At 45.9% G+C, this 21,264-nt stretch overlaps 1 protein-coding gene across 1 annotated transcript in view; it reads right to left on the reverse strand.

Moving 5' to 3' along the window:
* Positions 1-2,172: 2,172 nt before the first annotated feature.
* Positions 2,173-21,264, reverse strand: part of SMYD2 (SET and MYND domain containing 2) — a 49,148-nt gene continuing 30,056 nt past the window's right edge. Inside the window, exons 4-12 of the mRNA XM_081254727.1 lie at positions 19,639-19,699; positions 18,819-18,943; positions 13,715-13,782; positions 10,879-10,981; positions 8,500-8,610; positions 7,693-7,813; positions 6,358-6,532; positions 4,257-4,365; positions 2,173-2,281 (exon numbers count right to left, since the gene is read on the reverse strand). Coding sequence (XP_081110853.1) covers positions 2,201-2,281; positions 4,257-4,365; positions 6,358-6,532; positions 7,693-7,813; positions 8,500-8,610; positions 10,879-10,981; positions 13,715-13,782; positions 18,819-18,943; positions 19,639-19,699 — 954 coding nt within the window. The 3' untranslated portion in view covers positions 2,173-2,200. The remainder of the gene's footprint in view (positions 2,282-4,256; positions 4,366-6,357; positions 6,533-7,692; positions 7,814-8,499; positions 8,611-10,878; positions 10,982-13,714; positions 13,783-18,818; positions 18,944-19,638; positions 19,700-21,264) is intronic.

A 21,264-nucleotide genomic window follows, 5' to 3' on the forward strand; every position in this document is an offset into this window, starting at 1 on the left:
TCCTAAGTATATGAAAAAGTGCCCAACTTCATTAATAAATGCATATAAACAAAATAGTTCACACATTATGTTGGCAAAAAAAATTTAAACAATACAGTGTTATGAGGGTAGAGGAAAACAAATACTAAAAATATTATATTCTATTGGTACCTGATACAGTTTTTTAAAAAGGAAATGTGGCCATACTTATTCAAATAAAAAAAGTTTCCACTATTTGATCCTGAAATTTCACTTTTAGGAATCTGTCTCCAAAAATGGTACCCCATGTCAGCAAAGGCATATGTCTAAGACTGTTCACTGTGGCGTCCTTTATAATAGCAGCAAAGTGGAAAACCCACATGTCCATAAATAAGAGAACGGCTGAACAGATTATGACATACACATTCCATGCAATGTTCTGCCTCTAAAGAGAATGAAGCAAATCTGTAAATGCTGAAATGAAAAGGGTCCCTACTGTTAGGTCAGAGAAGCAGACTACAAAATATGTCAGTACCATTCTGCCTTTGTTTTTCTAAGTCTATTTATACAGATATACTATACGGGCGTGGAAAACACCTGGGCCACATAAGCAAACTATCACAGTGGTTACCTCTGGGTGGTAGGACTGCTGAGAAAGAAGGAACAGCTCACTTTTTCATATAATTTAAAATTATTGACAAAGTATTACCTTTACAAATTTTATAAAACCTAGACAGATGTTGGGCTAAGCTTATTTTAGGCCTAGCTGCAGAGTAAATTTGCATTCTTCAAACACTAAGCTCCCCAGAGCCAGGACTATGCCTTCTTCATCTCTATGCACTTGGAGCATGTTTTGCATATAGTAGGTGTTCAGTAAACATCTTAACGCACTTCACTGAACAAGAGAAGGCATTCTACCTGCTGAATCCGCTGTGTGCAGTTAACTGCGAGTGAGAGATGTGTGTGGGTGTCCGTAGATGAGGAAGGAAGGATAACAGACCAGATACACAGCTGTTTCCAAGCTGTTTGCAGACCATGAATCTGAAAGAAAGCTGAGTGTAAACTCCATCAAGCTTTAATTATTACCTAATGGGGAGGTTCCTCTCTTTGGATCAGAAGAAACCCATCCAAGAAACATCCCTACGCTGCGGTGCTCAGGGCTGTGCCCCTCTCTGCAGCAGCTGCTGAGAAACTTGCAGGTTGCTGTAGTCCAGGCTGTGGCGAAGCTGGATTCCTGCCGGCCGTGCAGGGAGAGATCAGCGTTTGCTCAAGAACATGGAGTCTGTAAGGAAAAAATGTTTCTCCTGCTCAGGCTTACCCTGAGCACAGAATCATTATGCACTGAAAGGATACCAGACACTGGACAGAAACTGAAACTGACGCATTCTCCTGCCAGGGAGGGGCACCCATATCACTCAACTGCTCTCAGCTACTGATACCTTTCTTCCCTTCTTGCACCTTCTCAGTCTTGGGTCTTGTCGTCCTCCATGGGCACTGTATAGGGAAAGCAGCTGCAGGCTAACGAGGCTGCAGACCCCACTCCTGGGGGTGAGTGTGCCTGGGCTCCCTGCCTGATGCAGAACAGGTGCAACATCCATGCCAAGACCCGGCTCCATCACCACTTCGACATTCCCTCCCCCCGCCCCGACCGACAGGGGAAAACACAAACTTCATATACTGTTACCTTTTTTAATTCTCTTTCATCATTCATGTTTGTTTAGAACATTACAGTAGGCATGAAGGGAAAATAACTGCATTTTAAAATGTATATTATAATATATGAAACCATGCCATTATCTTTTAGGGGAAAAAAAGCATTCAAAAATTAATTTGATATTAAGGTTAAAGATTAAGACCAACATTCAAGTAAGCCATTTGTAAGGTTAAGTGCAAGTCGTGTTTTCATTCCAATGAGTTTACAGAGATGCTGGCATGACGTGTATGATGTGAAACGGTCAAATCCTCGAAGGTTTCTGCACTTGGATTTAAATAAAAACTAAAATGTTGGGCTTCCCTGGTGGCGCAGTGGTTGAGAGTCCGCCTGCCGATGCAGGGGACACGGGTTCGTGCCCCTATCCCGGAAGATCCCACATGCCGCGGAGCGGCTGGGCCCGCGAGCCATGGCCGCGGAGCCTGTGTGTCCGGAGCCTGTGCTCCGCAACGGGAGAGGCCACAGCAGTGAGAGGCCCGCGTACAGCAAAAAAAAAAAAAAAAAAAAAAAAACTAAAATGTCAGCATAGTTTCAGTGGCTTTCAATTTCCTGTTTGATCTCAGAAATGTATGGATGGTCTTTGCCATGAGCTACTTCCATGATGGCAATGGCCTAGGAGAGAGAGAACAGGGGTTGAGAGCCTGAAGCCAGTCCCCTTGCCCCTCCCCCGGGCTAACTTTAATTCAGGCTGGACCTCTCTGCTTGAAGGCACAGGATGCAAACTGGCTTTCAGAGCCTGTGTTAGCCTCCAGAGTCTGGCTTTTTTTTAAAAAAAGAAAAGAAGACAAGATTCTCTCACATCCAACTAGTCACCCAGTCTCTACTGCTGAGGAAAACATTCTTCAGTAGCTGAAGAAAGGATAGAGAAATTGATTTAGGGACAAACCTTTTTGATTTTAGTTCATATTACTAATGTGTAAGACATGACTAAACCGTTTTTCCCTTTCAAAAAGTGTATGCTTACATCTTTATACATATTCTTTAAAAACTTAAAAATAGGCACAAGTTTCATGTGAGGAATCCAGAGAGCACATATTTAATAAGGTTTCTTTAAGTGCAAGAGTTTCCAGTGGCTCCATTACTTTCTAGCTGTGTGACCTTGGGCAATTTACTTAACTACTCTGTGCCTCACTTTCCTCATCTGTAAAATAGGAATAACACATACCTCTTAGAGTTGTTGATACACATAAAGTGTTCAGAATAGTGCCTGGCATATAGGAATTACATATCTAATGTAATCCATAATAATTTATTTTGCTCTTTTGTATTCAACTGTATTCTTCACAGATCGAAAAACTTAAATTATTCCCACCTCCCCCAAACAGGGAATTTTTGATGGCCTGTGACTCTGACGGGCCTTCCTTTCTATTCTACCATTCTCTTCCTAGATCTCAAACCAACAGGAGTGCAAGCCTTCAGGAATCGCCTGGTTTAAATGTCTCTCCTTGCCCTCTGCATTCACGTCAGGACGCGTGTTCTTTCCTCAGATCTACTCTATCCTTCAGGGATCAGCAATTCGTTACTTAACAGCACTCTGCCGTTGAGACCTAACTGGTTAATTTTTTTCCAACCTCACCAAAGCAATAAATGTCATCTTAGAAGACAAATTCCACAGCTTAAAAACAGAAAATTTTATCCTTAACTCCTACTTCGAGGCTGGGTCAGCCCTGGCCCTTCCATTTGGGACGTCGGACCTTATTCCATCTTCCCGTATACTGTATTGGGAAGACTTGGGGAATCTGGAGAATTAGGCATCCAGGCCTAAGTCCATGGCCCCAACTTTCACAAAGATTCTCTTAACAGGTATAAACAGATTGTCCAAAGGTTACAGTTTATCAACTTTTGTCTTCTACATAAATAATTATTGTCCCAAAGATTGTATTTCATCAACTGTTGATTCCTATATAAATAGCAATGAGAACCAATACTCGGGATGGTGGCTGTGCTTCTGTGAGCGGCAGGGCCTGGCCCCTGGCCCACTGGCAGGTCCTGGCTCATAATCATACTCAATGAACGCTAACAATGATTATTAAGCCTATTTTAGAAACTGCAAATGGATAATCCTCATGCTGAGGGCCTCTCCAGACCCAACTGCCTTGATTTCACCACAATCAGGCATCACGAATCTGTAAATCCTAAAGGGCAGAAATTTGGAGAATTCCCTCACTACGGTCTCCTGACCTATCCATGGCCCCTTTTTTACTTTTTCTTTCTTTTTATCAGTAATAGTGGACCAGAAAAGACATTTTAATAATGCCAACCTCATACCATGATCACATACTTATAGCACTTCCATGGCTTCCCAGGGGACAAAGGGCAAGTACCCCCTTCCCCACAGCCGTGAACCTGTAACCACAATGTGGACACCCCTTTCCCAACAGAAGGGTCAGGATGCAAACATGCCAAAGGCTCAGTTACTTACTACCCTGTCGCCTGCTGAATCCACCCCCCTCCCACTCCTATGGCCGGAGGGCGGCCAAGGGCTAGTCTTTCTCCATGACTCCGTCAGTCACCCGAGTCCTGCAGGAAGGGAAGTGTGAGGAGTCCGTCAGGCACTGGGCCTCCTAACCTCACATCACACACATACCTTCTTCAGAGCTCTCTCCCCAGCAGCTTTGTTCTCCAGGCCCATGTACAATCTTCCCAGCTTCAGCCACATGGAGGCCACGTTGAGGGAGTACAGAGGATAGTGCTTACTGGAAGGAGAGAAGAGACAACAGGCCACCTTGTCAACGGCTGCCGAGAGCCCACAGGCCGGGTGCAGTGAGCTGTGGTCGCCCAGCTGATGGCTACACTCTCCACAGCAGCCAGGCTCCTCCAGACCCCGGCAGGTGCTGGGTGGAGGGCATGGATGGTTCAACCCTGTCTACCCATCGTGGATGCACTTCATTTTATGCAGTTTGTGTGTTTCTGAAAAACCACATAAAAACTACAGGGGAGATCCTATGGAAAAACGTGTATAAACACAACATTCAGTCCCAGCCCCAGATTTTTGTCTTTTAGGTGCACGCATCGCAGGGCACTGGGAAAACTCCCTCTTTATGAGGACAATAGGCCTATCCCCTCATATTAAAAAGACAGTATACTTAAAGATACAAACATACCAATGTCTCAAGACCTTGGCTTTCTGTCACACTCTATGATATCAGTTGCTTTGGCAAAATTATAAGCTCTCTGAAGTCAGGTACACACCTCCTACTTCTAGATATTCCTTCTCTATTGCCCAAGAGAAGGCTTTGTAGACAGCAGGTATTCTCTCTGGTTTTAACTGAAGGCTGACTGATGGGGCCTGCCTAGGAAGGAGCCATCTCCCTAGGAACAGAGACCAGGAGGCAGCTGGTGTGTGTGTGTGTGTGTGTGTGTGCGTGTGCGTGTGCGCGCGCACACGTGTGTGTGTTCAAAGTGTTTATTTACAGGCTGGTCTGTTCTACCTGCTCTATCCTCAAAGTCCATCCAAAACAGACACATTCTAGCTGTATTCCTAGGCAGTGGGCAACTCGCTGCCCAGAGGGATCCCTAGAGCCAGCAACCAAGAGAAGGCCAGGGCTGGGCCCCCCGGAAGAGCTCCCTAAGCTAACAGAGGGTCCAGCACAGCAAGCCCTGCTGGGAGAGCAACCACAAGGCCAACATTCACTCTCATTCTCTGTCTCTCTCCCTACAGATCTACAGAGGGAAGTGTACATGGCCTAGAGGACTTCCTCACCCACCTCAGGAAGAAGGACAGGCTTTGAGGTTATCCCTGAAGTATCAAATTCTGTTTCCAGGAGCAGATTTTAGGAGCTGGCTTCCCCCACGGGCTCCCCCTGCTGGCTAATCAGGGCACTGTGAGGTAAGTGGAGGGCCGACTGGGCAGTGGAAATTCAGACTGGACATGAACTTTACAGTCTCCAATCTTAGAACTTGAAGAAGTACTGAGGGCTTCTCAAAAGCCCTCAGGGTGCTTCTGGAACACAGAGATTACAAGTCCAATACCCAGAGATTCTGATCCACTTGGTCTTGGAGAGGACCCTGTAAATGCATAATGTACATGTGTTTAACAGACGCCCCAGTGGTCTGATCTAGGCCATCCAGGCCCTGAAGTGGCTACTCAGAGCCTCCTTCTGTCACCCACTTTAAGGTTTACTAACCCTCTCAACATGGAAACTTCCCCACGGTTAACATTCATTATTACTACAAGTTAAAACCCAACTTATTTTATTCAAATCTAGGGGAGGATATTAAATAACCACAGACAACACACCAGTCCCAGAGTTTCCCCATTTGCAAACCTGATGCTGCACCCTGAGAAAAGCAAAAGAAGGGGAGAGAAAACCACTAATGGATTACTAAGTGCCATTTAACTTGGAAGGCATGGGAGGGAAAAGAAACAAACCGGTGGCTTTTTAATACTGGTCTGAACTAACTACTGTGGACGGAGTACCCTGAATGGGTCCTGGGAGGGATCCTGCCCCAGCACCCCCTGCGTCACCTCAGCCTGCCTCCCTGGGTGCCTCTTCTGGGTGGTGGAGGGCACAGGCCAGGCCCAGCGGAAGCACCCTGTGCCTGCACCTCCAGATGTGTACAGAGGAGAGAAAGCTGCTCCTGGCATGCTCCAACATGACAGCGTCAAGATAGAACAGCCAAGGGACCATTCTAAATCACCCACTTCCATTCTGTGCTAAGATGATGGGAAGCACCACTGCACTCACCTGTAGGGCTGGATGATTTTCTGTCCGTACCGCAGGGCTCCCTCCCAGTCCTGCATGTACAAGCAGACGCCCATGGCCTGGTACATCATGTGCAGCATGTACACGTTACTGTCCTCAAACACACAGCTCATCTTCTCCTGGCTGAGCTCGCAGATCTCCAGCAGCTCACTAGGGGGTGCTCTGGAGTCAAGGGAAGGACAGGCCTGGCAGATTGGCTAGGAGGCTTCCCAAGGCCCCAGGGGCAAGGAGTTACTATTTTGTTCACTCCAACCCTAGCTTCACCCTCCGAAAAAGTAAATTACAGAAAGCCCAGCAAAAGTGAAAGGAGTCATATTTTTCTGGAAGAAAAAAAACTAGGAGAAACGGGAGACCTCAGCTGTTAAACACAAAGAATTTTAGCCACAGGGAACAGAGCCTCCTTTCAGCTGTAAACAATGTTGATTAGAATCAAAAATCTTCAATTTGGGGCTCCCTGGTGGCGCAGTGGTTGAGAGTCTGCCTGCCAATGCAGGGGACACAGGTTCGTGCCCCGGTCCGGGAGGATCCCACATGCCGCGGAGCAGCTGGGCCCGTGAGCCATGGCCGCTGGGCCTGCGCGTCCGGAGCCTGTGCTCCGCAACGGAAGAGGCCACAACAGTGAGAGGCCCGCGTACCGCAAAAAAAAAAAAAAAAAAAAAAAAACAACTTCAATTTTCTAGTTAAATTTATATCCTCACCCAAGCTGAGAATTTTCGCTAAAGTTCTTAAGGAAAAAGTCCCCACCATGGGAACGTTCTTTTTTACACTCAGAAGAAAATGTGCCTTTTCCAGTTTCCTGTCACTGGTTTTCTTTCTTTCTTCAGCACGAGTCTAATGCCTTTTCAACACCCAAGGAAATGCTATACCATAGCGGTTAAGAATATGGATTGTGCTAGCAGACCTGGGGCAAAACCTGGCTCTGCCCTGGTGAACTGTGTCCCTTGGGCAAATTACTTGCTATCTATGAGCCTGCTTCCATCTGTTACACAGCAAAACCCTTGGTGAGGTGCTTTGCCCAAAGGAAGATACCCAGTCAGTGAGGGTCTTCAAGGAACTGTTCTGCAGTTTTAGACAATAAAAGTCTTCCACAAGGATGCGCTCCTGAGCAAACTGGTCAAAGGAGGAGAAACAGATAAGGTCAACATCATGAAATGCTGATGTAGTTGCCTCCAAGTGATGCATGGCCAGTAAGTCTTTAAACATTTACCAGGACACATCCTTCCTCCAATATTCAGGATCTGAAACCCATTCTTCTCCCGTTCCCCGTGCCCAACTCCCCAACACCCCCTGTAAAGGAGGGTTGGTCGTAAAGGATATATTTGTAGTGCTTGGCCCGCCGGAACTCCTCAATGACATTGCGTGCATATCTGACCATGTCACGGATGGCTTCTGCCTTTGGGGGATCATTGAGCTTCCGGATTTCCACCTTGGCCTTATCCTGAGGAAAATGTCCACAGGTTACTTCCCACGGAAACCATACTGATGGGGAAACCTCTCAAATAGCACGTTTTCCCATGCAGAGGTAAGGCTTACCCATTCTAAAGTTACAAAAGAATGAAAGGGAATCAGGCAGGGGATCTAAGAGAAGTTCAATACTCATTACTTTCTTACAAAAAAACAAAAATATTAATTTTCTAGACCCTCCTTATCTAGGCAAGACACCGAGAATATGTTTGCTGTGGGCAGATGTGTGTGTTCAGACATCTGTGAAATCAAGAGAATAGAATAAGGAGGGGTGCCATTGACAAAATAATTTGCGCAATGCCAGAAAAAATTCTTCAGATTCTGCTGAATAGGTGGGAAAGCTTGAAAATGTTTCTTTCTCATGTGCTTTTTCCCTTCCCTCTCTTTTGAGCAGCCATTTCTTTTCAAGACATAGCAATTTGGCAAATCCTTCTCTTATCTGAACAATGTGATGGAAATGTTTTAATCAGCTGCGAGAATCAGGTTTGAACAAAGATCTGGTCTAACCGGATTCCCCTGGGCTAATGCTAGTAAGGCGGGTTTAAAGCCTCAAAAATACGACAGGAGGAGACGCCCCAAGTCAGACAGGGGCGCTCGTTTGGCACAGAGGCCCTGAGAGAGAGAGCACAGTCAGCACTTGTGCTGGGTCGGGGAGTTTACCTTGTCTTTGGTGGTGCACTCCTGGCACTCACAGGTGAAGAAATAAGAATCTCTTAACCGGTCATTCCTATCTTCTGTTGGGTACAGGAGGTCAATGTAGCTGGTAAAAACCTAAGGGGGTCCAAAAAGTTGATGCTGCAGATTGCTACAGGCCAACTCACGCCTTATCCTGCCTGTCGCTCTGCAAACGTTCCTGATGCTGACCTTGCAGGGACAGGAGGGCCAGAGCTCAGGATAGTCTTTTACCTTAACACACTGAATTCCTTAAACTGAGCACCCGCTAGTGTTGTTCACCTCCTTGTGGTGAAAAGAAAGGGCTTCTCTACCCATCTCCTACAGAATCAAGGAATCACTAACACGGTAATTTGGAAGGTTGAAAGCATCCCGTTTCCTTCCTCCCCCGAGAGCAAGCCGTGAATCTGGCCCAGCAGTAGATGCCCTTGTCTTGTGTATAGAAGCAAAGGCCACGATGGGCAGAGTCTACTCATCCTTGGGCTTGGCCCTGCCCTCTCTCTTCCTGGTCTTTGTTTAGCCTCTTTGATCTCACAACCCGGGACAGCCAGATGCACTGCTGGGTAGGTGCACGGGGGACATGGACACACACATGGTATGTTTCCCTTTATCCTGCCATCAGCTGGCAATGGAGCAGGAAGCTCGGCTCAGCAGGCCGGGAGAGGCCAGCACAGGGAGGATGCAGCTCCTAGGCCACCAGCAAGCTGCTGCCTTACCCAGCCGGGCCAGAGAACTTGGAAAAGTCCTACCTTTGGGCTCATCAAGTTCTCCCGTCCTTGCGTTTTTTCTAACGGGCTCTATAACAGACTTGTAGCATACGGAGGAGGCCGGCATTTAACTGTCCATTATCTACTCACTGGGATGGCACTCGCTGCTCGTCCCACACCATCAGGCAAACGTCTGACTGAACAGATGGAGGTCCCAAAGCCGTCACTGTGCCAGTAACCTCGGGCACTGGCAGGCAGGCGAGGGTGGGGGACCCACACAGGCCAGGTGCTTGCAGGTGCCCTGAGCTCTCCCCAGTGCAACAGGCAGTAACAGAGACCCTGTGGCTCATCTGACACCTCAGGGAGTGGCTTTTTCCCCTTGGTAGAGCAGGTAACCCCCAAAACAGTGACTGGCCCAAAAGGAGGAGATTGCATGTCTGACCTGTGACAGCAGGAGGGCAAAACAACAGGAGCGAGCCTTGCCCTGCCCCAGTGGCCAGAGCCTGCCTCAGCTCTTTGAGATGACTGACGGGCACATGGTGCAACAGACAGAAGGGCCCAGAAGATGGCGACAAAGGCCGCTCGCGGCCCAGACGCAGCCAGTCCAGGTGACAAACTGCTCCAGGCAGCCCCAAGCATGGGTCCTGGTGACTTAGGTTCCTACGGACTGCAATCGCCTGTTTTAACAGAAGAGGCACCGGGCAGCCTCCACAAGGCACTCGGAAACCAGGATACCGACTCAAAACAAGATGCCTTCCTCAGGACGAACTCCACAAAGGGTGGAAAGTCTGATCTGTACCTGGGGCGTGGGGCTCCCAGTTTAGCTGTGGGTTAGTTAACAATGTCCAGAGAAACCGAGGCCCCTATCATTTCCTACACTAATCATGATATTTAAAAAATTCGAAATATCCAGACATGCGACTTAAAAAATAGCATTAGAGATTACTTAAACTGAAATGTATCTAAAGTGGGTGATTACATGCCCTAAAAATTCATGTGTCTTGCTAGGGATATTAAGATTTACTTTAAGAAAGTATAGCATACATCTGGCAAGGCCTGGCCAGCGTTCTCAAGGCACCTGACATGGTAGTTATGGACCCACAGCACAGGAAAGGAGAGGGAATCACTGACCAGATTCGCTCCATATCCCTAAGTTAGGGAGGGAAGCTAATGGTGGCCCTTGGCCACAGACTGCCTCTACCTGTCCCATCAGTGTGTATACCCGGCCATCTGCATTCCATTCCTAGAAAGTGAACCCTCCCAAGTTCAGATGTGGAACTGATACGACGTGAACCGTTGATGTCATTTGGAGTTGTAACTTGTTAGCTACTGCTGGGTTGCTTTTCTCTTTGCGGGCCGGGGGGGAACAGGCCAAAATTCACGAATCAAAAATAAACTCAAACCCAATTATTTGGAAATGGGAATACACAGACTCTAAGATTGCATTTTGGCCATTTTGGCAGTCTCAATTTTCTATAAATCTCTGTGAGGAACCTTACTCGAATCTATTCTTCCCTGGTTTCTTTTTTTGGCCACAGATGGACATGGCGAGCGCCAAATGGAAGCTGAAAGTTTGGATCAAGCCACAGGTCTGATCCTGAACCCTGGAGGGACTGAGGATGGTACTCACCACCACGGCTGCCCTCAGCCACGCACTCACCTCCTCTCCCGGGTGGATTTCCTGTACAGCTCTGACTTCTGCCAGGGTCCCCTTGTAGGTCACAATGACATTGGGGCAACAACTATGATTCATCAGTGCAACACTGTCAATCAGAAGAGAAAACCCAATGTTCTCAGGAAGGCAGACGGACTGTTCAGGTAACTCCTTGGCCACTTACTTGCTAAGTTACAGAAACTGGATCTTTGTAGGACATTAAAAAAAATCTAATAGCTGGCCATCAGAGTCTAAGAGGTTGTTGTGCATGCATTTACGACAATATCTAACATCTTAAATTTGAACAATACTGAAAAGTGAGATCTGCAATTCAAAACGGTGATTTCTAAGCCAAAAACAAACTCCCAACCGCCACCCCCCCCAACAACGATAAAGACAGCAACAACAACAAATTCCTTCCTGTTAAATGCAGGACTCAAAACTCAACACCTACAGTGAACAGCTCCTCCACTGGACACTGTACAAGACAAATGGGCTGTCACTGCCAGGCAGCTTTTTATATCAGAGGATGACTTCTAACATGCTGTCTTTAGATGTTGAGAAATCGCCACCGCGGGAGATACCGGCTTCCTGAGTGAGGGTGTGTGATTCCCTGAGAGACCTGGAGGAGCCCGTCTGAGTCTCTGCACCTCAATTTCCTCATCTGGAAAATTGGGACATTGCTGCTCCGGCTGCTTGCGGTCTGCTTTGCAGGGACGGTGAGGACAGAGAGAGTCGCCTATGCGAGGGCTTTGAGCTTTCTGATTATATCAAGGTCAAAGTTCTGAGAACAGAAATTTCTAAACTACAGGGGAAAAGTGCTGGATCTCTGAAAATGCTGCCTTGGAAATCACAATGCTGATATGATTTCTGCCAAAGGGATTTTTTCCCTCCAATTAAAACTGCCTGGATCCAAACTGGGGCTCAGATGGGCACTCACATCCCTGTGCATCATGGCTCTGGTGGCCGGTGTGACTCGTCTGACCCTCAGTGACCAAAACCCCTTCTCCTGTTTGCTCCACAAACACACAAAAGCAAGCGGGTTGGAGAGCCTGATGCAGAGGAGTTGCCCCCGGATCGTCGTGTACCAGGGGAGCGGCTGCTAGAGGTCTGGGTGAAGGGGGTGGCTGCCATGGGCAGGGCCATGCGGCGGCTTCCCTGTCTTGTCCGTGGGGAGGGTCACCTCCACCCTGCTTCCCGGCAAGTCATGCACAGAGAATCAGGCACTAGGAAATCGGATAAAGAAAGGCACCAGAAGTTGTTCTTAGTGGAAGAGCAGGTTTCTAGAACCATTTTGCAAAAGTACTAAGTAACTCATTTCAAGACAGACTCCTGGCGATCTTCCTCATGAAGGCGGGGGAGCTGCCCAAAGGCAGGACACGTATCACAACTCATGCTCTTGGTACCGCCGTTCTCTTGGCAACTGCTGGACAGGGTGAAACCTTAAGCACCACCACTCTTAGCCTTGCTTTTGATCTTTCACATACCAAGAGCAGACATTCCAGAGCTCATTTCAGGGCTGAAGATGTCAGGATGAGCCTTCTAAAGAGGGTCTAATCACCTTTCTCTTCTTTTTCTCCTTCCTTTTCCCAAGGGCAAAGGTCCCAAGGAACCTTTCCCCAAACCACTTCTTTCCTCACCATCAGAATTCAAACTGCAGATAACACCATTTTGGCCACAGAAACAGTAATACTACGGAAATAAACTTTTTGTTTCTCTGGTTCAAGAAAGCCTGTGACAGCTGATCAGGGGACATGGACCTGAACAGATTTTTCTCTGTCCTTCAGACCCGTACGATGCACAGAGCTGGGCAGCAACAGACAGACATGTAGGGCTCACGTGCCATCCATGGCCAAAGCATGGGTGTTAAGGGTTTCCTGCAATTGCTTCAACCTAGAGGCAGAGGCTCCTGTAGTTTATATCAAGCAACATCACTTTAAATGAAACTAATCTACAGGGTGGAAGAACTCAGGACAGGGGATGCAGGAAGGGCTCCTTTGCTCCATCTGTGAAGCCAAGGCTTGATGTCAGGGGACTGACGCATCTATGGACAGGAGACTATCCTGTCCATCAAATAGATAACGGCAAAGCCATGCTTGGCAGTCCATTACAATCAGAGCTATAATGATCTCCATTGCTCAACTGGCTGGCCTTTCTTGAATTACTTGAGTATTCCTAACATAAAGAAAAATCCTACAGTTCTCTGAAATTTTTCCCTAGTTCACTACTTTAGCATATCCTCCCTCCAAAATGTGCTGTTTCTATACTGGTATTTTTCAAAAAGGACAGATGGACAAGAAGCTTACATAGTCTCTACATAAGTCTACAGCCAATTCTTGGCTATTAATGTTTTCCTTTGAGTGCAAGAAACCCAAAGATTCCCAGAACCACAGATATGCAAAAAGCAAATTTCTCAGCAGGGCCTGGGCTGTTCCTTCTATGCACACTCTAAAATATTCTTTAATAACAACTCTCTACCTAGCAGGACGTACCGAGCAACCGTTGTCTTAACTACTACCTTCAGATCCTTAAATGCAGGGGAAATAGTTTGAAATCCGGCATAATTAAAAAGGGGACTTGGGCTTCCCTGGTGGCGCAAGTGGTTGAGAGTCCGCCTGCCGATGCAGGGGACATGGGTTCGTGCCCCGGTCTGGGAAGATCCCACATGCCGCGGAGCGGCTGCGCCCGTGAGCCATGGCCGCTGAGCCTGCGCGTCCGGAGCCTGTGCTCCGCAACGGGAGAGGCCACAACAGTGAGAGGCCCGCGTACCGCAAAAAAAAAAAAAAAAAAAAATTAGTGATAAATAAGTAAAAAGACAAAAATGAAGTCACACTCAGCCTACTCAGGAAATACTGCTGATCCCAAATGAGAAAGTTCTTCATCTTCAATTGTGAAGCCATTACAGTTAACCTGTAGTGAGAAAGGAGGGGGAGACAGAAGAATTTAAAAAATGAGCTAAAGCTTCTCGCCAGATAGAAATCATTTCTTTAATTTTGACCTTTAACAAATTAACTAGGAAGATGTTTGATTCAGTGATTTGAAAACCTTTCTTTTGGCCAAGATATCTTATGTTCAAACACAGCTTACAGATCAGTCTCATGTGTAAACAAATATAAGCAGAACTGTCAGGGCTGAAGCACCCTTAGTCTAGCCCACCTGCCCACCTGCCCATGGTAGCCCAAGAGCACAACAAACCACTAAGGCTCCAAGGACTGAAGTCTGCAGACCTGCATGGGAGTCGGGACATCTGCACTCTAATCCTAATTATGCCACAGACCCGGTGTGGGATCTTAAGCCCATCACTGTGTCCCTCTGCCCTCGGTTCTCCTCCATTAAAAAAAGGAGTCACTTAACCTGGTACCTAGCTCATAAGGTGAGGCGGCAAATAGCCTTTACATAGCCAATCCAACTGCTGTCCACCCCCTTGAGAGGCAGGGGGACCAAGGCCCTGAAGTTACTTGGGACTGAGAATGTTCCTTCATGCCTCAGCCACATCAACTACTGGGCCACTTGTTCACCTTTGAAAAGAAGTATTACATTGAAAATCACTAAGGGCAGCTCTCAACATCCTAGAAGTCTAATTTAGAGCTCATAGGCTGAAAATAAGGACGATACTTCCCCAATTTCAGGCTGTTTCATAAACTCACTCTTTCCACAGACATCCACTGAGGAACCCTTATATGTTGGGCAACTGTGCAGAGAAGGAAGAACGGGCCAAAATCCGTGCTCTCCAGGAACACCCAGGCTCCTGGGAGACAGTTAATTCGGTGGGTGTTTTTCATTTGGATCTAAAACTTCACAACTGGAAGGGGACTCGGTCGCTTTACTTTTCAGATGATGAAAATAAGGTCAGAGAGGGGCAGTGACTCACCCAAAGCCAGTGGCAAAGGCTGAGAGCCCTGCCCTCCCCCACAGCTATGAGGTTGTCCGTGAAGCCTGCGTGCTGAATGATTTCAGCCCCTGAGCTGCAGCCAGGCTCCTTCCTACCAGACACACCACACTGGCGCATTTCAGGCCAATGGATGGGCTTTTTAAAACTAGCACCCACCAAGCACTTACTCTGGGCTAGGCACTGGGCTGGGTGCTGCATATTTACCCTCTCATAAATCCATACTACTACTCTGGCATAACCCATTTTACAGATGGGGAAACTGAGGTTCAGGGAAGTCAATGATTAAGTGACTTGTTCAAGGCCATATAAGTAGCAAGTGGCAGAACAGGAGTCAAAATTCAAACTAGACATTCTGATAGCAAAGCCATCAGAGACACAAGTGTTTCTTTTCACTGTACCATGCTTCTTCTAAAATTGTTCTGATCTCTGATTCTTAATGTTTCAATTTTACTTAAAATTGAAGGGCCAGTGTCAAGGGCTTGGAAATCTTGGCACATAGAGAAGTAAAGGCTCTGATGGGTTTGACTTGCAGTCTTTACAATTCAACGCATTTACAATCAGTATTTACAATTTTCAACATAAAAAGAGATGACTGTAGGTTAGGAGAACAATATACAGTTTTTGAAATGCTGAGGTGTTGGGCATTTTTATGTAGAAGACTTAGCATACTATTTTTTGTGCCAGCTTCAGGTACTCTAACCTATTCTGTCATCAGGACATTAACCAACTATCATGTCATTAATCAGTGACCATCAACCAACATTATGTTAAGAGGAAGTCAGCACCTTCATTCATTCAACACAATTTACTGGAGCATGAACTATGCGTCCCGCACCGTACCAGGAACTGAATGCTCTATACCCAGTCTCAGACTGGATACTAACATGCCTCAGCAGTGGCTGGTACCCACAGGATGACAACAAACGTCTGCAAAGTGGAAGAATGAATGAGAGAATTTAGCAATTTTACCACTGATCTAGGGACCGACAGCTCTTGACTAGCTTTGGGAGGTCGGGGAAGGAGACTTGCCCCTTTGCTTCGTAATCTCTTCCTCTTCGAGGTTCTCAGCTGGACTGTCTATGACTCCAAATGCTTTCAGGCTTCAGTGGTGCACGACCACTGGTCGGCTTTATTCCCTCTGCCGCCCTCCTCTCACTGTGGAGGAGACAGTGTGTTTCTTCATTGCAAAGAACGGCTCCTGTGAGCACAAGTGCCATCACTGTTCCTTTCTGGGAGGTGGTAATGGTGTTTAAGCCAACTTGCATAGCAATTTGCCTGCTAGCTTTCCCTCCCTTCTGAAATATCCCTAGGGAAGAAAAGTGAATTTGCCTGTTAAGAAAGATGCATAGGCCATCGTCCGTTTTTTCAAGTCAAATCAGGCGTTAAGTGCCTTCCTGAAGCTATTCTCATAATCAGCATTTAGACTAGATGTAGGCTGCACACCAAAAATACATTTCCCAACCATGCATATGTTCCCGGTGATTAAAATGCACCTCGGCGCTGCCGAAGGAGTGCAGTCACCTTCTGCTGCCAGCTGCTGCTGGGCCACGAGTTAACCCACAACACCCTCCCACGAACCAGAGAGAGGAAAGGGCTCAGAGGCTGGAACAGCAGACATGCAGCTGAGGGCTGAAAGGCAGGACCAGAAGGCGGTATGGGGCTGGAACAGCACTTTTCAGTTTTGCTTTAAAGTTGTCTTTGAGGGTCCTGGATGGCCCTTTTCAAATTTATATATGGAAAAAAGATATGTATGTGTGCGTGTATGTGCACCTATGTGTACACACACAATCTCAGAGTGGATATTATGATTTGATAAGTATAAAGTCTTTCAAGGAATTAATTACCTATAGTTATATATGTGTGTGTGTGCATGTGTGTGTATATATATATATATATCTGTATCTATCTCCAGGATTTTCTGAGTCAGTCCAAATTTCAAGGACTCTGAGTCATTTTCAGCACAAATATATTTCTGCTTGTGACACCAAGTGCCTTGACTTTTGGTAACTATGGTCCCATATCTACTATGTCAACATTGAGAAGTCCCATCAGCATGCATTACTGTGTTGGAAAAAAGTTATTTTTTCCACAGCTAGCAGCGAAAAGATACCTATATTTATTTCATCTCTCTTGCTTTCTCACAGAACCATGCCTCATCTAATCCAGAAAAGAAGTCATGTATCTAGCTTTTTAAAAAATGTAAGGGAAGTCAATTCCCCAACTTTGTACTGTCACCCAAATCCACTGTCTTAGGATGCTTAGGGAAATATGCTGTAATAATCCCAGGATCATATAATGAAATCAGGAAGGTTTTTCATTATGTCTATTAACACTCATAACTTGAACCCATTTCTTCTTTTACCGAGAACAGCATTTTTTTCTGATTATGACAGTCACACAATAGAAATATATCCACATAAAGTCTATCAAGGAACTCATCAAACTGTGTTTCTCGCAGAGGGGTTGAAGTAGGTGAATGAAGTGGTGATGACTCACTTCTTTCTTGATATGTGCAAGTTTTAAAGTGGGAGAACTATGGGTGCTTTTCATCTTTTCTCCTTTTTAGTATTTTCTTAAGTTATCCATGCTCATTGTAGAAAATCCAGAAAAATCATCCAACAAAAAACCAAAAATTTTCCACAACTCAGGAGATAACCAACAGTGAACTTCCATTTCAACTTTTTTTTACATAAGTAAATTTTCATATTACACATTCCCCTGCTCTTACACTTAATGTTTTATCATCAATGTTTTTCACATCTTCAGATATTCTTTGAAATGTAATTTATAAAGGCTACGTAACCTTCCATCGTAAGGCTAAGCCAAAATTTATTTACCAAACTCCTACAGCTGACCATTTATAATATGTACTTCCTTTTCTTTTTCTCTTTTTTTTACTTCTCATTTTTTTTTTTTTTTTTTGGTTTTAAAAAGAACCACGCAATAGACAATTTGCATGTCAATTTCTGTCCATAATCTCTGATTACTTCCTTAGGCTAGATCCCTAAAAATGGAATTAGTGGGTCAAGGGGTATATAGGCGATGCTTACTCTGTCCTAAGATGAAAATGTGTAAGTATCTACCCAAGCTCTTTTAACCATCTAGGCACTGAAGGCTCTGGCAGGGGAATGTAACTACTTGTGCCCACAGAGCAGTATTCCAGTATCTCTCTTTCTGGGAAGGTCACCTTCAACTACACGTTCAGCTTGGAGGGGAAAACGCAAGGGTACGTTAGGGAGAGAAATCCGATCTGGTAAGTCATGCCAGGGAAAGCCACCCTCACAGTAACAGAAGACTGATGCAGCCAGACTGCGTTCAGCCAAAGGGTGCCGGCTGCACTGTCTTCTCGTGTCCTAGCCGTGCCCAACGGAGCCTCGGCCTTTCCAAATGGCTGATTTGGCAATCAGCCTTAGCACCTTTCAGTTGCTCTTGTCTAGAAGCCTCTCTAATTTTTTTTTTTTTATCGTATCTGATTTTAGTAAACCTAGGCTCCTCTAAATAGGATTTCTTAGCAACCATCAGGAAAGACTTCCTGTACGTAGACCCACTTGGGCCCCTCTCTGTGGTGACTGTCCTTCCTGGGGCCGTCTGCATTTGCCTCTATTTATCCATACAGTGTTGGTAGGAGGAAAAAAACAAAACAAAACAAAAACAACCAACCAAAAAGAGCCCACTACTGTCAGAAGGGAAGGTTTAAGAGAAGAGTAAAATTTAATATAGGAACCTCAAATGGTCTTTTCTATTCAAAGAGCTTCCAGTATGCCATGGTACTGAGGCACTGGCAACTCCTCTGTTTTCATAAACCCTTCCTGCAGCAGGAGGCAGAGGTAGGGTGAATTTCCTATGTGCCACCATCAACTTCCTAGGTGCCACCCTGATCTGCTCAAGGACACTTAGCCAGGTGATGCAAAACAGGGCCCGACAGTTCAAGAACCATGTTGCCAGGCAGATGCCATCATTCTACTTTCGTTCATCTTCACCGACCACGTGCTGGGGAGAGGGACTCAGGCGGGGAAAGGTTAGACTACGTGTCACTTGATGCTCGCATTCTTACCTGTGCGAAGAGAACTACCAGGCTATGGTTGTCAGGGAACTCAAGGTGCTTGGAGTAAAAGTGATGGAGAGCAGCAATGTCACTCTGAATCAAATCTTTCTTCTCATTGTCTAATTTATCCAGATCTGTGGATAAACCGTCATTCAGCTGGGAGAAAACTCTGGATTTCTAGCTATATCCTTTTGGTACTGTAAATGGCATGAAGCGGGAGAAGAAAATACGTGGAGCCCCCAGGAAATATTCCTCCTCCTCATTTGGTCTAACGGATAAACCCTAGGGCGAGAAAAGTGTGCCATTTCTTTCTTCTCTTCCTCTGACAACTGGAAGTCACTCAGGACAGGGAATTTCAACTGACCATTAGCAACGAGGTCAGGAATGAGTGGCGATGACCGATAACTAGCTTGGTCAAGTCAAGGGCCCCCCGAGTGGCCCTGGAGTCTATGTCATGATCGAGAAAGGGGACAGCCCTTGATTTAATGCCTTTCAGTAAGGATGTCAGCTGTTTACAGGACTGCAATTCAGCAAAGATCCAAAAACTACTCAGCACGCCAGGAGAGCCAGCAGGAGATAGCGTAGGATGTAACAATTCATCCTGTAAGTTCCTACTTCCCCTTAATTATTTCCTAGCAGTCCTAGCAACTCAGGAAAAAAAAGTTATATTCATTTTTCAAAACAGCACACAAGTCAAAATAAAAACTGGTAATTGTAAAATCCCCCCCACCACTAAGAATCCAGCTATCTCTTCCTTTCCTCAATCCTGTCTAATTCACAGATAATGTGTGGGTAAGATAACTCCTCAGCCAGTCACAGGGAGACTTACGTGATTCAAACTCCTTCACGGCTAACAATTTCTCTGAAGGTGTTCTCTCTGGGTGGATTTTCTAGTAATTGGGGAAGAAATCACACAGACACAGATTTCAACACCTCGTGCAAAAAACAGTGCTTTCACTTGTACATCAACATGAAGAAAAAGGCAATAGTTCTGAATGAAGTAAAGAGAGCTGGCCAAGGAGTCTGCCATTTGGGCTCTGAGAGCTTTTGCCTAAACATCCAAATCCAAAGGATGCTTTTGAAAAGCTTTTTAAAAGCATCTGCCACGTTCCTAACACCCTGATAATGCTATGCACACAGTAGGCTCAAAAATGCTTGTTATGGGAAAGAACGGCGGCTAGAAAACAACTTTTTAGGTCCCTGACTTAAAAGGCCCGAGTCTACAGATGAACCGTCCCATTTATTATTTCTCCTTCTAAAAAGGAACAAAATCAAACCCCCCATCCATTTTGCACTTTCTTTAAGCATAAGCTAAAATGATCTCAAATTCCATGTTTTAAAAAGAACACTTTGGGTTGTATCCGTGAGCCCAGATTCACTTGAAACGTGTTGCCGGCTTTGTTCTAGACACCCCAAGAGGAGCTGACAATAGTAAACCCGCCAGGCTTTGAGAACATGAATAAACTTGGTGTTGACAAGAGTTCAAACGCCGAGCTCAAGAGCTGGCCCAAGGCCGTGTCTTTGTAATCGGGCTATTCAACTTGGGTATACAGGTGGTCCAGCCGGGCGCTCTCACCTTCCTAGTTAACATGCTACGCTTCCCCTTGGTAGTTGGGTAGCCTGTCTCCCCGAATCCTTTGCAAGTGACTAGAATACAAATGGTCTGGTTTTTTTTTAATCATCAAGTCCTACAGGGATGAAAAGATGGCCAGGTAACTTGTCATTTAATAGACTATTAGTCATAGTAGTAATTATAATAAAAGTTGAATGAAACTGGTATAAACTCATCATAGCTTTCAGACTACCCTCCTGGTGCCAAAACATTTCAATAGTTTCTTTTTTAGAGCGGAAGTCTTCCCATTCACGGGATCCATTTCTATAAGATTAGGAAGTCATTTTGCCTGGGAAAACTCTTCATTCAGAAAGGGCACCAGCTCCTTCTGAATTCTTAACCACCACACTTTCAATAACGTCAGGAGGTGGGGCTGGGGGGGAACCAGCAGACTGGTCACCCAATCCTCCCAAGATGCTTATGGGTCAAATCAGATGGCTTACTTACCCTGACACCTCACCCAGTCACACCATTTTCTCCCACCCTTTCCTTCCGACCAAGTATTTGGCATATATTTAAAGATGACACTTAGTAAGGACCCAAAAGTTAACCTCCTCCAGCAAAAAAGCATTCTGATTTTTCGGTCTCACTCTACAAGCCAGCCTTGATGCCAGCGAAGGCGCATGTCTGCAAGCACCTGACCCAGGCTGAACATAACAGAAGCATGACTTCAGAGGTCAGAAATGTCCTTCTGTTTACGATGCTGAGGAGCCTGACTTGGTCTGGGGACAGATATGAGCTGGTCATGATCACATTTGGTTTCGATGAAGGAAAAAACAGTTTTAAACGGAGGGAGGTGGGGCGGGGGAAGACAGAAAGAAGAGGCAGGTGAAATTTCAGCTT

This window comes from Mesoplodon bidens (assembly GCF_964165515.1).
Source record: "Mesoplodon bidens genome assembly, chromosome: 2".
NCBI lineage: Eukaryota > Metazoa > Chordata > Mammalia > Artiodactyla > Ziphiidae > Mesoplodon > Mesoplodon bidens.